Source organism: Mytilus edulis, chromosome 7 (genome assembly GCF_963676685.1).
Source record: "Mytilus edulis chromosome 7, xbMytEdul2.2, whole genome shotgun sequence".
NCBI lineage: Eukaryota > Metazoa > Mollusca > Bivalvia > Mytilida > Mytilidae > Mytilus > Mytilus edulis.
Genome location: NC_092350.1, coordinates 29,839,167 through 29,856,145, shown reverse-complemented (window position 1 = coordinate 29,856,145; position 16,979 = coordinate 29,839,167). Strand labels below are relative to the sequence as shown.

The 16,979-nt window shown below is 31.0% G+C and overlaps 1 protein-coding gene across 1 annotated transcript in view; it reads right to left on the bottom strand.

The window, feature by feature from the left end:
- Window positions 1-16,979, bottom strand: part of LOC139481215 (uncharacterized) — a 133,303-nt gene that overhangs the window by 36,287 nt on the left and 80,037 nt on the right. The window contains exons 43-53 of the mRNA XM_071264380.1: window positions 12,731-12,912; window positions 11,816-11,975; window positions 11,087-11,284; window positions 10,652-10,876; window positions 7,893-8,052; window positions 7,016-7,257; window positions 5,576-5,706; window positions 4,708-4,858; window positions 3,533-3,754; window positions 2,032-2,125; window positions 374-491 (exon numbers count right to left, since the gene is read on the bottom strand). Of these exons, the coding sequence (XP_071120481.1) occupies window positions 374-491; window positions 2,032-2,125; window positions 3,533-3,754; window positions 4,708-4,858; window positions 5,576-5,706; window positions 7,016-7,257; window positions 7,893-8,052; window positions 10,652-10,876; window positions 11,087-11,284; window positions 11,816-11,975; window positions 12,731-12,912 (1,883 nt within the window). The remainder of the gene's footprint in view (window positions 1-373; window positions 492-2,031; window positions 2,126-3,532; window positions 3,755-4,707; window positions 4,859-5,575; window positions 5,707-7,015; window positions 7,258-7,892; window positions 8,053-10,651; window positions 10,877-11,086; window positions 11,285-11,815; window positions 11,976-12,730; window positions 12,913-16,979) is intronic.

Genomic DNA, 16,979 nt, shown 5'->3' with positions numbered 1-16,979 from the left:
TGCGACTTTCTCACCGGAAACTATACCTAGCCTCTTTAGTGCATGGCCATAATTACATCAAAATATAAAACACAGACTCTAGCATTCAGTTTATATTACTTCAAATAAAAAATCATGAGAATCAAAACGTGTTTCGATAGTCATTTTTAAGAAGACTGAATAATTAACAGACCAAGTCAAATCATTTCCAAAAATATTTAGGCTGAGAAGATATTCGGATTGTTTTCTACGGATGCATGATTGACCTGCTGTGTATTAATATCATTCTAATGTATTACTTTAACTAATCCAGCTCAAGACTAAAAACTTTTGCTGCAGAAATAAAATATTTTTCTAATATGTAATCATGTACAAGCAAATTGAATAAATTTACCGTCTTATATCCCATCAAATCAAGACCAGTCACCGTATAATATTGGGCATATATTGGTATGTCAAAGAATGACCTTATCTGTCCTCCTCCAGGAGTTGTTCCTACTGCTATCTGGTATCTGAAAATATATATTGACAAATAATCAACATTTAGGACTAAAGTCTTTCTGTCATTTCTTGTTTGAATTTTATAAACCTTAGATATAGTTCTTTACAAATGGGGAATTTTGAAAATTACAGATTTAATTAAAAGTTACTGGCTTAAAGTTTCTCTCTATAAACATTTTTTTATCATTCAAATAATAGTGTCAAACAAAACGCTATTGAAATATTTTTGAAAATAAGTGCAAATTTAAATTTGTCTATCACATCCTGTTTCCCTGTTTGAAAGATGTTTATTATAGTTTTTAGGGAAGGTCTCAATAAAACTTAAAGCTTGTATTCACCAATAAATTTTAAGTTTTTTTTTAGAATACGACTTAATTATTGGTTTGCAAAATGACCATCAGCACCGTATTTAATTCGGTATTATTTTCTCTTTAAATTGAACCTTGCACTAAGTAATCCCCTCACATAACATTTTACTTTTTCTGTCAATATGTTAATGTTAAAAAGAACTTAGTTATGATAGCACCTATAAGGTTACATTTTGTATTTGTATTGTACAACCTGTTACTAATCATTACAATTGCTATATTGAGAAGATAAAAGTCTTTTAACCTGTTTTGCCAAATATTTTATCGTTGGTAAAACAACGTATATCTATATACTGTTTGAAGACATTTCAGTCAAAAAAAGTAAATCATTTTGCTTAAAACAATGATAAAAGAATAAGAATAGCCATCAACGAGATACACGAATTTTCATACTTATGTGTTATATGTAAGAAACAAACGCTCCCTTTTTTGGAGTAATACTGTTTTCTTCTTCTGTGGTCTTAAACGAGGGATTTAGATTAATCAACGATCGAGTTTACATGATTAAATTTACCAAATTTCACAAAAGTTATATTAAAAATTCAATAAATATTCAAAAAGTAGCATATATGTAGTTCCTCCATCAATTATACAATAAATGTATCTTGCTCTTACAGATTTATTAAATTCATTTTATGTTGCTATCTAAGTATATGACAAAACATCATATACTGAATGCTGAAAATACTTGTGCACTTTGTATTGTAAAGCAAATAAAAGAGCATGACTCAAATCTATTATAATTCAACAGTTTTAGTGGTCATTTTTATATAAACAATAATCTTAAGCAAGGTGAAAAAATAATATTTATATAGAGAATCAACTTCTATTATAACACACATGTATGTAACAATATGCTTTCATATTTTATTACAGCAATTCATTACTTTTTATTACTTACCTCTTGTTATCGTGAAGCTGATTTGCAAGGAGAAACCAATGAACTGAGATTACAAGTACTCAAGATCACATGATGCATTTTTATATTAATGACGAAACCAAGAAAGTAAACACCATAGAAAGAGCAATTTTGATCCAACCACTCAAAATTATACCAACGTGAATGAATGTTTTAACACTTTTACCGACCTTAAACCATAAAACACAAAAAAAAAAAAAAAAATAAAGAAAAAAAAAATAAAGAAAATTAAGGAAATCGTATCCTATTGCATAAAAAACATACCTCACAATTCCTGATTCAAAATCACTGAATGGTTGCCAAGTAACTGATACAGTCGATAAAGATTCTGAACATGTAGCTTCAAGTGAATCACACTCTGAAACAAGAACAATGTCAAAATAATTATGACGCCTTGAAAGGTTATTTAATTTGATATTTTTGATTTGACAATATTAAAAAAAAGTCAATGAAAACAAAAATAGCGTTTCAAGACGTCATACTTATTTTTACTAATAGAACAAGTGTTCAACTTATTATTCATACACGACTTTTTAACACAAAAACTATGTTTAAACAATATTCAATCAAAATGCCGATATGCATGCTTCTCATGAATACTATATTTTTATCTGAACATTTTCTTACTTCAATTAAATTTTTTTGGTTTCTACACATTCGCCTTACTCATCGCATAACCAACTTAAATCATTTTGACAACGAAGGTACTGATACAATCAATGTTTATATCTTAATTTCTGTTAGTATTCTAATTATTCTCGAAATAAATCATCCTTCTCCTCAATATGAATGATAAAATACATTGTCTCATGTTTTATATCTTTGATTTCAGGTTTTTTACAGAAATTATTTTTCCTCTTCAAATTCTTATTAAGATTTAATATGATACTTATTACTAATACTATTTCAGTATTAAACCAATTCATTGATAGATACATCCTGATTATCACCTTTTTACGAGATTTTAAATTTTCAAATTAAAATCTTAAAAATGTTCTAACGGATATATAAGACCTTCTTGTTTAGACTGAAAGTTTGAAAATGCTCTAAATGCCAACACAGACGAGGTTAATTGTACAGTGTTCTTATTTTTTTCTCACTTTCACTATTATTCAACATAATACACTTTGTTCGTTTGTTTGAATACATAGTGTTACCAAAAATGATACTGTATAATAGAAAAGAACAAGAATGTGTCCCCAGTACACGGATGCCCCAACAGCACTATCATTTTTCTATGGTCAGTGGACCGTGAAAATGGGGTAACATCTCGAATTTGGCATTAAAATTAGAAAGATCATATCATAAAGAACATGTGTACTAAGTTTAAGTTGATCGAACTTCAACTTCATCAAAAACTACCTCGACCACAAACTTAAAACTGAAGCGGGACTGACGGACGAACAGACGAACAGACCAGAAAAACATAATGCCCATAATTGGGGCATACAAATATATGGATATCTATCATTGTAAAATGCTAGTACAAGTACAGCAGACCACACACAAAACAAAAGAATAGGACACACAGGCAAAGAAAATACCTAGTCAGTAATAAAACAAAAACTCTTTTATGATATAATGGATATCAATATGGGCATTAAAAACTGTCACAAATGTGCAAAACGAAAAATTTGTATATTTTTATTTCGTACAATTTCTGGGTAGTATGTTGTAGTATCCCTACTGAGCAGTCCATTAATGGATATTTTAGCACACATCTTTATGATATTAGTTTGATATTTTACTCTTAATTAAGTCTTACCTTCTTCTTCATCACATACTTTGGCATTTAAGTTGACCGTAACCTCGTTATCTGTCACATCTAATCTGTACGTTGTATGTAAATCTATTACTCTACCATATTTTGGAGGAGTGGTATCTATAGCGATTGGCCCCGAGAAGCCGTACGTTTCCAAATCAACCATGTTAATGGCTGTGACAGTAACATAATATGATTTACCATGTTTCAAATGCTTGGTTACTCCTAGAGCAGAGTGAAAAAATAATAATATGTATATACTATAGTTTTATTTATTCCTATCATACGCTTTCTGCTTAGCTGTTGCGTAAGAAGAAAAAAGATGTTTTGAATTAACTATATTCTTACCAAAATTAGCACCAGATCTTGACCATAAAATTAATAGCCTGTGCAATTGCAATGTTTACCCTTTGTTATATATTTTTAAAGTTCATGGAAAACATCATGGAAATATCACCACCGAGACTGTGTTGGGGTATTTCAGGTATATATCTATTAGGCTTCCTTTAAAAAAGTTGGGAAATGTAAACTGCATTTGACATTTTTGATTCAATTTCATTTGTTTACACTCAAATCTTATATTAGTTCCTTTAAGAATTTCAAATAAATAAGATATAAATTACAGTTCATTCTATATTATTAAGGTGTTGTTAAACATTCTCAACTAATTAAAGACATGCAGTCATAGGACAAAAATGAGTTCCAACTAAAAAATGCCCTATCATTTCAGCTAAAATCGATATTTGAAAAAAAATATAACCAAGTAATTTCATAAGTAATTTTTATAAAATTGATACCATAAGATGTATAAAATGTCAGAAGATTTATAGCTTATTAGGCCATGTTTTTTGTAAGGTTCGTTTTCAGTAACTGAAGTGTAAAACACAAATGCAAACTTTAACGACTTCAGTTTGGTTAGAATACATAACAAACTTCCAAGAACTGTTTTTCTTTTGTGTTTATCTGTTCAGAAAATTATAATTAGCATTGATAAAATCATTGCTAAATAAACAATAAAGGTTTAAATATTTCTACATCATATGGTATTTCTTTGATATAAATCAGTTATATAGCTACTTGGTAGTATTATTTGTGCGTACAATCATATCAATATTCTTAGGTCTTGCTTCGTTCCATATCGGACATAAGGCTATCACAAGCAATAAAATGATGTTTACCTTGAATAGAATGTTCTGTTAAATATCCTGCTACCTCCATATGATAAACATCAGAAGCACCTTGTTCAGAGCCCATTGTAACTATAAATCTTTGGATAGGACTCTCACTGTCCAGAAATCCTGTCCACTTACAATTAATAGGAACCAAAATCTGCAATATTTACTGATTGTCGTTTTATAATCACAACAATTATTTTGACATTTCTTTTTATAAAAAAGTATTTCAAAATTCAAATTATTTTAACTGCTCTCAGTAATGCACTCCAAGTTTAGTATCTCTCAGTCAGTACATCAATGATATATTCAACTAATATAGTCAATTTTTCAAAACATAATACTAGTATATTAATCATATTTATCATATACGTAGAGAAACCCTGTAATTCAGTGACAGAAGTGTGGGTCCCTTCAAATGCATTAACTCATCAACCATGCAAGGTCATACCAACTCAAAATGAGGAACAATTTATAAATTAAAAGATCGAATGACAAGTAACAAATATACATACAATGCTTTGATCTTGGTTTTTGCCAGGGCAATTTCAGTTTATTTTCGATATATTTGATTTAAGGTTTCTTTGGTATCTTCCCCTTTTCTTCTATAATTTCGGTTCTCAATGCTCTTCAACTTCGTACTTTCTTTGGCATTTTTTATAACTTTTTTTCACTGGTGAGTCTCTTGTAGACGAAACGCACGTCTGATGTAAATAAAAAATTTAATCCTAGCATCGACATGTATGATGAGTTTATCTTCACAGTACATAGTATCAATATAGATCGTTCTTAAATACTAGTACTCTGATAATGTAAAAAATATATTGGCCCGATGAATTATACAGTAGAAACATTTAGAATATATATCACTTACCCCTACATACTCTGGACATTTAACAAAACCTGGACCTGGTGACGTTGTATCAAATATCACTCCTCCTGATGTAATGTGTCCAATAAGACCGGCTTCATTTTCTGCCCAAATACTGATGATGTTTGGTTTTCCTGCAAATTTGAAATAATATATAACTGCGTCATGCATTTTTTCGTTATGGTGATGAGACGACTTATTTATATTTCCTTTGCTTTTTATGTTAAAAAGTAAAAATTGCAACCATCGGTACCAATATTGTCGCCGATTCAATTACGTGAAAGTAGAATCACGTGATTCCCAAATTTCTGTCGAAACCATCGAAACCTGAGCATACTTCATAATAAGTCAAAAAGTTTTATATAGTATATCCTAAAAAAAAGTTAAATCACAAATAAATACTGGATTCCGAGGAAAATTCAAAACGGAAAGTCCTTAATCAAATGGCAAAATCAAAAGTTAAAACACATCAGACGAATAAGTAACAACTGTCATATTCCTGACTTGGTACAGGGATTTTCCTATGTAAAAAATTGTAAATTGAACCTGGTTTTATAGCTAACTAAACCTCTAACTTGTATGGCAGTCGCATCAAATTCCATTACATTGACAACGATGCGTGACAAAACTAGAGGCTCTCAAGAGCCTGTGTCGCTCACCTTGGTCTATGTGCATATTATCAATGGACACAGATAAATTCATGACAAAATGGTGTTTTTGTGATGGTGATGTGTTTGTAGATCTTTCTTTACTGAACATTCTTGTTGCTACAAATAGTTCTCTCTATAATGAACTTGGCCCAGTAATTACAGTGGAAAATATTTCCTAAAAACATGACGAAAAAGTTGTTAACAATTGACTATAAAGGGCAATAACTCCTTAAGGGGTCAATTGAAAATTTTGGTCATGTTGACTTATTTGTAAATCTTATATTGCTGAACATTATTGCTGTTTACAGTTTATCTCTATCTATAATAATATTCAAGATAATAACCAAAATCTGCAAAATTTCCTTAAAATTACTAATTCGGGGTCAGCAACCCAACAACAGGTTGTCTGATTTGTCTGAAAATTTCAGGGCAGATAGATCTTGACCTGATAAACAATTTTACCCATGTCAGATTTGCTCTAAATGCTTTTGTTTTTGAGTTATAAGTTAAAAACTGCATTTTACCCCTATGTTCTATTTTTAGCCATGGCGGCCATCTTGGTTGGTTAACGGGGTCACGCCACACATTTTTTAAACTAGATACTCCAATGATGATTGTGGCCGAGTTTGGTTTAATTTGGCCCAGTAGTTTCAGAGGAGAAGATTTTTTTAAAAGTTAACGACGACGGACGATGACGACGACGCCGGACGCCGGACGCCAAGTGATGGGAAAAGCTCACTTGGCCCTTCGGGTCAGGTGAGCTAAAAAATGTGCTGTATTATTCAATTTGTACCTGTCAGATCTGGTAACACTGATGCCAATGGCAAGTCACTTGTTAATGTGGAAGAGATATTAACTTCTCTCTTTTCATATACATCACTGCCATAAGGATGTGTCCCAACAGACAACCATGCTCTTTTAATATTGCTTTCTGTATCATTGTAATGCCACATTGCAGACAAAGCATCTGGTGTTTTCTGATACATAGTTGATCCTGCTCCTATGTATGTCTCTGAAGATGTTTTATCAGTCAGCCTGTAAATAAAAAAAAAAAACAATTTGGACTGTTCACACACAAAAATCAATGCATAATACAACTTCTGAAATCCTATAACAAACTTGTTCTGTTGAAAACTTAATAACAACAGTTAAATGTGACCAATCAAGCTCCTACAAATATTTAAGCTTTATCTGTACATTACAACAGTTGATGTGACTTATATCATGTATACAGCTTTACATAAACCTTTCCATTATCATAGCTGAAGAGACATATCAAAGTTTTACTTTTCAGGTTCAAAGCTTTAAGATATACCTGTCTTTCATGATAGTTTGGGATAAACTACTGACAAAGGTTCAAAGGTTTGAACTTTACCAGGTCTTTGCTACCTTTGAATAGTTAAACTTAGGAGGCACACGGCTTTCTATACGGTACATAGTCTTGTAATGAACCTGTTTATTACGACCTATCAATAGTTTATCAAAAGACACAAAGCGTTCTATTTGATAAAAAGCCTTACAATAGTCCGATTTATTATGACTTTAAATCTAAACATGTCCATAACAATAGTTATCGAAAGTAAACCTTTTGGGTACAAAACTGGAAGATAAACCTATATTTTTCAACCTATCAACAGTTTATTGTTTTGGTGCAAAGTCTGAGTATGTACCTGTCCATTTCCATAGTTGGAGGTGACCTATCCACAGTAAATCCGTCAGAAACAGACTCTAGTACATTTCCAGCATTGGTTATTCCTCTTACAGTAGAGTAGTAAGTAATATTTGATTGTAGCTGTACTGTTGTATGAGCAAAACCAGAACTTGTCACACCTAAAAAAAGGGGTTTCACCTGCATTATACATCTTTATCAAAATCTTATCCTTGGATCTTATAATGACAGAAAACATTACTTGCTCTTGTGCCCTTAAAAATGCAGGATATCCGACCAGTATTAGTACGAATAAGTGCTATTGTCCAGACTCTTTTGAATTATTCAAAATATGTATTTAATTTTATTTTTTAATATTTCTGATGAATGACACTTCTTTACATCCAAATCATTTGGTGAATATGTGTCACATTAATATTGTCAAAATCTTATAACGTTTTCTTATTCTAAAACTTAATGTTAAAATTGTACATCAATTATTGAAATGTCAACGAACTTATGAAAAAAGAGTTGTTTCGTTGGTTGATATTTTTTTTTTCAGTTTCTGATTGAATTCTTTAGTCTAAGAATTAAATATTAAAGTTTAAATGATTTCCATATAGGGTCTTGCAGACTTTATTAAAAAAACCAAATGCATGTTAAGATGTTTTTGTTCCTGCCCTGCCCTGTCACATCACAAGATAATAACTGGTTGCAAAGCTCTGTAATTATATAGGGAATGTTCCGATATCTCGTTGACAAAAACCTAAATCTTCTTTTATTCCTTTTTTTTTTAGAATAACATATATATATACCACGATGTATGTGGTTGGTTATTATACACAAAAAATAACAAGAGTTTCTAATTTTGTGTTCACATAATTAATTCAATATTTGTTTTCAGTAATAAGTTGAGCATTTTGTTTTATCAATAAACTGTGGAAGGAAGATGACATGCATTTGTAGGAATATCGAAATTGAAACGAGTAACAGAAACTACTAAAAAAAATAATTTTAATATAAAAGTTACTTTTTCGTTTTCAGTATAATGGATTGTTTTGCAAATTTCATATCAGTGAGAGGTTGAGCTAACTATAAAACCAGATTTAATCCACCATTCTCTTACACAAGAAAATGCCTGTACTAAGTTTAGTTTAGTTAGTTTAAACAATATTTTATTCAAATAAATTGAATTGGATTGTGCAACAGGCATAGCTTATGTTAGCCCTCTCCACAAAACAAGGTACAGTATATTATATTCAAACAAAGCAACACATACACAAACATAATGACAAAACAGAAATTATTTTTTAAAAATACCTCTTAGCTGATTGGAAGGATGTTTCAAATAGTTAACTCAGATCAAAAGTATGACTATTTTGAAAATGCCTCAAATGTTAACTCAGAAAAATAAGAAAAAATAAATTATGAAAAAAGTTTGAATATTCTAGGTAATAAACTCCAACATTGATATAGAGGTCTCACATTAAATTAAATGGTCTCCAGTCAGCTATTTAAAAAAATAAATTTAATAACTCATTCATGTACTGTTGTTTCATTATTAACTTTTGTTTCAATTTTAATTATTTTTCAGCTGGTTCGGGTCTAGGAGCTTAAATATAATATAAAACACAGAAATACAAAGTAAAAGTTAATTTGGTTTTGGACTATAAAATACATTTCATTATACAAATCTCTCTGTACTTAGTCAGGGATATGACAGTTGTTGTCCATTTGAATGAACCTTGGTTTTGCCATTTGATTAAGAACTTTCAGATTTGAATTTTCCTCGAAAATCGGTATATTTGTGATTATACTTTGTTGTAATTATTTAATTACTTTTTAACCTGTATCGACTGAGGGATTCTTTTCTATCTCATCAAATAAACTGCTTTCCAGCTTTCCAAGGCAGAAAATTGGTGTAAAATGTATTCGTTTATATTGGAACTGAGTTTTAATCCTGATATAAATGTAACTTCATATTTTAAAAAACTATTTTTAAGACATACAGCTAGATATCATAAACATACTATGTATACACAAGCCAGAGTCTGAGCTTGATTTGCTATATGATAGAAAAACTAAACTGACGAAAAAAGGTCATTTATTCAAAATCATAAAATGCAAAAAATACATTTTGCAAATAAAACATTTGACATAAAAGTTCATATTTAATATGAAATAATAATACATAATTAATACGAAATTACATCAACTAATATCATGTCAATTGAATAAATGACAAAGAATAGCAAAGGTGGGGAGAAAAATCTGCCCCATAAATAAACATATATACATATCTACTTCAAAGGATAACATTAAGGGCGGTATGTGGGTGGGAATTTTGAACAAATTGTTTGATAAGAATCACAAGTTAACACATCAAATGCTGATGATAAAAGGAAGTGACCACAATACACTTACACGTGAACTCGTACTGACCCGCAAGATCATTGACCAATAAGAAAGATGATATCCAATCATGCATTGGTCATAAGTGAAATTTCTCTGCACGTGAAAACATGTTATCTAATTTCAACAATTTATCGTTTAATTAAGTAGGACACTCTGACCCTTTGACCAGACTAGAGACATCATACACTTACAGTATTAATAGCTCACTCTTTTATTTAAGTCGGTTAGTAATAACCAATTAAAACAGAATTATCTTTTCTGCTGTCTTAAATTATTTTATTCCGCTTAATTTTCAATTAGCAAATAAAATTGGTTATTTCTTTCTATATTTGTCAAATATTTGAAAAACGTGAAGAGTAGTATTACCATCTCCTTTTACAATCCTCTCCTCTTTATGAACAATGCCATGCGAAGTAAATGGTAAAACATCTTCTCCTGCTGGTTCTGAGCCAATCGACCACTCGTAAGACATAACACCATGTAAATGGCTAGTAAAGTCACTAAACTGTGCTGACACAGTAGATATATCAGATTGGTAGTTGATATCATTACCAACTGTGTAAGAACTATCTGTGCCATCTACTACTATGCCTTAAACAAAAAAAAATGTTTAAATATAAAATGAGTTCTGAGACGCAGAATGATTATAATATCTCAATGGCAACAACTAAAAACTTAAAGCTTTCAAATTAACACAACTATTAATAAAAGGACTTGTAAGTTACCCATTGTCACAAGAGATCTGAAACATAACATACTAAATTATTTTGAATAAAATGACCCGAATTCAATGATACTAACCAGGTTGATCTTCGTCCACTATAATGATAGGTGTTGATACAACAGGTTCACTTGTTAATCCTGCACCATTTACAGATGTAATTGTCACAAAATAAACTGGTAATTTTGTGTCCTCATCTGTCACTGTCAGTGATAAACCCTTAATGTAGGCATCTTTGTTGGTACCTACAGACTTCCAACCTAAAATATCTGTTCCTCCTGAAAATATTTAATATTTATAAAAAATTGGAAAAAAGAAAGGCTTAGAAAGGAAGTAAATTGTTACTTATATTTAATGATAATTTTAGTGCTGTTGGTGCTATTACGCGCCTAATATTTTATTGATTAAGCATCGAGTCACATATCAATAGTTCGGTAAGTAATAAAAATATACAAATCCAAGACAAAGTCCTCAATACTTTTCAATACTATTTTCTTGAAACCAATTCATTTTATGACCGTCATCAAAACTTTTAAGTAGTGAGTTTGTCTCAAAATCTGAATGTCTATCCGGACATTAGTATTGACAAAACAATTTGGGTAACCTAAAATCATGTCTTAAAATGATTATAGACAGCAAAGGATTGATTTATATTCAATTTTATTTCACCATTTGTTTTTACATATATGTAAATGATTTTAAGTGACAACTTAAAAATGAGGTCTTTCTAAAACCAAATACAATATGTCTATTTTGACCTGTTCACCTTAGTCGAGATAAATCAATGAATACAATAAATAAAAACATACCTTTGTGAGAACCAATTGAAACCATGTATTCTTTTATGCCCGACTGAGGATCAACAGCAAGCCAAGCAGCTTTAATTCCAGATCTATCTGCTTGCCACACATATCCATCAAACTTATCCTCATTAATGCCAGCAAGTGCACCAACTCGTAGCCAGTGTATCTGTGAAAATTGAGTAGACATACTGATCCCAAAATATTTATTATTGGCATTCACTAATATGCATTTCAACATAATAAGCATAATTTTGATTCATCTGAACATCATAGTAGCAATACTTAAACAAATGTAATAAGCATGCATTGGCTTTATTTGGCCATGACGATGGAAGTATTCATTGCAACATAAGAATTGAACTGTACGCTTGTACGCTCAGACTTACTCCGCAATATTATTGATACAATTTGACAAAAAAATAGTAAAACTGTCAAATAAATTAAGACTTTTTAAAGTGTTTCACAAATGAATTTTCTTAAATATATTTACCATGAATATCTTTTCTTTAATCATCTAACATTGAACGGGGATTACAACAATAAGCCGTTTGCAGTCTTGTATGAACAATACGATAACTGGCCGGCTCTTAAAGTACTCTGTTATGTTAGTATTGAATAAGACACAATTCTTTCAATGTTGATAGTTCCTGCGAAAAAACAGTATCTACTTACACACAATGTGTGTCAAATGCTACTTACCAATGCAGAAGTATTGTTTCAAATTATATTCACTTCTTATTAAGAGGTAGTATAAGCTTACACACCTTTTTTCAAAGACAAATTGTCGAGAGATAGGTTATTTTCACTAACACATCTTTTATGTCAAATGCTACTTAACTCTAAATTACAACACAATTTGTTGTTGGAGAGGAGAAAGAGGTTGTATTTACTAACACATCATTTATATTAAATTCTACTTACTACTGGAGGAGTGGTATCAACTAAGACACCATTTGTTTCAAATGCAGCCATCATACCAGCATTATTTACAGCTCCAATTTTCATACTGTAGAATCCTCCTTGTTTGAGAGGTAAACCATGTACCGAAAACTGCATTTTATCAAGTTCATCATCCGGTACATCAATCCATTCACTCTCATTAACTAAAAGAAACGAAATTTAATATCGTTAATTGTTCGACTAAACATAATATTAGTAAAAAGTAAAATCACAAAAATTCTGAACTCAGAGGAAAATCAAATCGGAAAGTCCCCAATCACACGGCAAAATCAAATGACAAAACACATAAAAAACGAATGGACAACAACTGTCCTATTCCTGATTTGGTACAGGCATTTTCAAATGTAGATAATGGTATATTAAACCTGGTTTTATAGCGCTAAATCTCTAACTTTGAACGACAGTCTCATCAAATTCCGTGATATTTACAATGATGAGTGAACTAAACAGACATAAGATGGAAAACTTCTCATAAATGCCTCACATAATAGAATCACATGCATGCATTGAACTGTTTTTTTTACAGTAGTATCTTTTTTGTAGATAATTTTCACATAGTAAAGATTTGTGACAGGATAACCAAGTAGGGATGGGATATCCCTTTAAAATGTATCTATATGCATAATATTCCACTTTAGAACAACAATTGAGAAAGTAACAAAAAAAAATCTACTGTGAATAATAGCTCAGTCATAAAATCCCATCTAAAAGTATTCAGATGTTGATGAGCAATTAATGTCCTATAAATGTAGCATAATTCCTAAAGAAAATGTTATTAAAAACCTGAAGATGTCATCATACGTTAGAATATATTAGTATTAGGTAAAAGGGAAGTTGATGGGTGTGAATGTAAACGTTTCTGATGAAGGTAATTCAGACAAGCGCCTCAGACGCATGAAACTATTTAACGTGTTGTTGTCATTTTTGTATATCACTGTGTCGATTTCTCTGATGATAGACTACCAGTCGCCGAATGTATTATCGGCTCAGAAGTCAGTACTTCGGTAATGCCATGATTTATAACAATTTTTTCTAAAATTAGCCGTTTATAAATTTTGACATTTTTAAGAAACTAAGGTTTCAACTCCCTCCGGCAAAATTGACCTTATATGGATTTGGGTATTTATAGGTATATTTTATAATAAAGCTCCTCAACTATTTCAGCACTAATACATTCAAATATTTAACTTTAAGTGTTAAGGGCATACGATACAGTAGAGATCCCTCATTGATTTTTTCTTGAAAATTTTGCAGAAGGTCAATTTCAATGTGTTATTTTGAAATATGCAAAGAAAAAAGTACCTTCAAGACTTACTTTTTGTGATAATTTGGTTCGAATAAGTAACAATACTTTTGAACGAAAGGCCATATATAAACAGTTTTTTTTTTATTAAATGTTCCCTTGATCCATGGCACCAACATGCTGAAACAAGTTTAAGGTTAAACCAGATTATTATTTTCCCGATTTAGATTTCTATATATAAAAAAAGATGTGGTATGATTGCCAATGAGACAACTATCCACAAAAGACCAAAATGACACAGACATTAACAACTACAGGTCACCGTACGGCCTTGCAAAGCCCATACCGCATAGTCAGCTATAAAAGGCCCCGATAAGAGAATGTAAAACAATTCAAACGAGAAAACTAACGGCCTTATTTATGTAAAAAAATGAAAGAAAAAATATGAAAAATTAGGTTATATTCGAAATAAAGAATTTGATCATATTTTTGACACTATTTGGAAGTGCAGAACAAATTTGATCGTTGATTTTTTCTTGAAATTTTGGGGGAGTGATTTTGATACAGTACTTGATTGATTGCAAAAGAAAAAAGAAGGGGTCCATGTGCTTGTTTTTTCAATAAAAGCAGAATACCTTGATATTTTACGATGCTTGACAGTATGGCGATAAATTAGGTTACATTAAATTTTAATCGCAACAACGTCGTGTAATAATTCCTGCCGTGCACGACTATGCTGTCAAGTATATGCAGGTTTTTACCACTAAGCGTTGATACTTTATATCATAAAATTCATAAGATGGTTACTCCTAAAATGGCAAAACATTTGTGCTAAACATTTACGAAACAAAATTTGGACAGGACCTTTTTCATAATAAAAAAATTAGATAAAAAAAGGATTCTAGCAGATTATTTTGTCAGATGTATAAAGGTGCATATCCGTCCGACATTAGTTCGAAATTGCTTCATGTACTGAAAGAGGATAGACAACATTATGTCAAAGGCCCTGTCATGGCAAAATATGAACCAACTATAAATTAAGTGGGTGGTACCATTATTTGACGACCATATAACCTTCAACAAGGACAAAACCGGTACCGTATTGTAAGCTTTAAAATTTAAATTACAGGGAGTACTTCTTAATTTATAGTTAGAGCTGTTTCGTGCAATTTCATGTCATTTACATTTGTATTACATTATTTTAATTTACATTACATTTTATACGGCTTATATGTATGATTATTAGCTTACTTGTCGTCTGTCTAGAAGTAGAGCTATATTGCAATCACTTAGTTTGTTCTTCTGTCCGATCGTATAACAAAATGTTTGTTACTTTTCTCAGAAACAATCTTACTGATTGACTTCATATTTTCTTATCAGCTTGACAGCGACGAGTTTTAACGTGTGTACACTTGGGCTGTTGTCTGCAGTTATTGAATATTTGTCAATACTTAATTTTATCTCTCAATATGTTAAAGTACAATAGGGATATGCTTATACAAAAATTAATACGTGGTATGATTACCAAAGAGACAAATCTCAACCAGAGACCAAATGACATAGAAGTTAACGACTATAGGACATCGGACGGCCTTCAACGATGAGTAAAACCCATACCACAGAGTCAGCTATGAAAGGTCCCCAAATGCGAAACAACTCAAACGGTTAACATCATGTGAATGATCGTTTTCTTGTTTTGTTCTATTACATCCAGTTTGATATAGTACACACACAAAACTTTCAACCTATTAAACAAACTAACCTTTGTACATTTCTGCTTATATTGGTACCAATTTGTGTAAAATCAAAACAAATATGACACCAATATATTATTTTTGAAATCTTGGTAACTGACTTTAGTTGACACATGATATTATATAGTTTTAAAATATCAATTAAACTTGGGGATTTGTTTTTATGTACCGATTTAAAGTCCAGAACAGTATGAGAAACTCTCTTTATTTATTATTTTATTTACGAATAGGGGTGTTATACGACCTGATCTACCCATGAGGAGTCTCGCACATGCAGCCGTTTTTTTAATTTTTTTATTTTATTGATAGTCTGTTCAATTTGGCCGTACAATGACAATTCTCCATACAATTTGGAGTCTGCCAAATGCTATACAAGAAAAATAAAAAAAAAAGACACAAAATATTTTGTTTCTAATTTTTTTCAATTCAAAATAGTATTATAGACTTCATTATCAGTGAATGAAAATAACTATTCTCGTCATTAAAAATATTGCACAAATTTGTTGAGGGTAGTTGTTTTGTCTGTTACTCTTGGGCTGTCATTTATACGTTTCTCAGTAAAAACTTGCATTTTGCTGCACACCACGGTAGTAATTATAACTTTCAACTCTTCCAACACCAGACTCGATTCAGCCACCATAAGCGCCATAGATTTTGTTAAATAATTCTAATTAATCACGGGTTCATGCGTTTTCTCATTTCTTCTAGTTTCACAACAATAACAAGTTGATGTCATCAATGTGCAATTAAATATTTGCCGCTGGACATTAAGCAGCTACATGTAGCAATACTCAAAATAAGCTATTTCAGCTTTGTGTTGATTTTAAAAAATAGCAGGTCCTTTTGTTCCGTAATGTGTCTTATTTGTTAAAATATTATTAAGCAACGAATAGAAAGATAGCCGTCCCGCATCCTGGTAATTTGTCTTCTCTACGTTGAGCAGATTCAGCTGGCCCGTGCAGTTTTGACAGCTTTTCAGTGCTTTTTACAGACTAAATAGATCCACAATTCTTCCGACTTCCCATGTTATACTGTCAGTATTCTCTTCTGCGTCTATTACTATTTCTTCAATTTCGTCCTGTAAAGTTGTATTTGATTAACTTTTGTTCATCTCTAGTATTTCCTTTGATCTCTCTGCTCTTCGGCAGATTTGTCCATCTTTTAGAAACGACATGGCCGCTTTTTAAGCAGGTACGTTTTTTTAAGTTCGCGC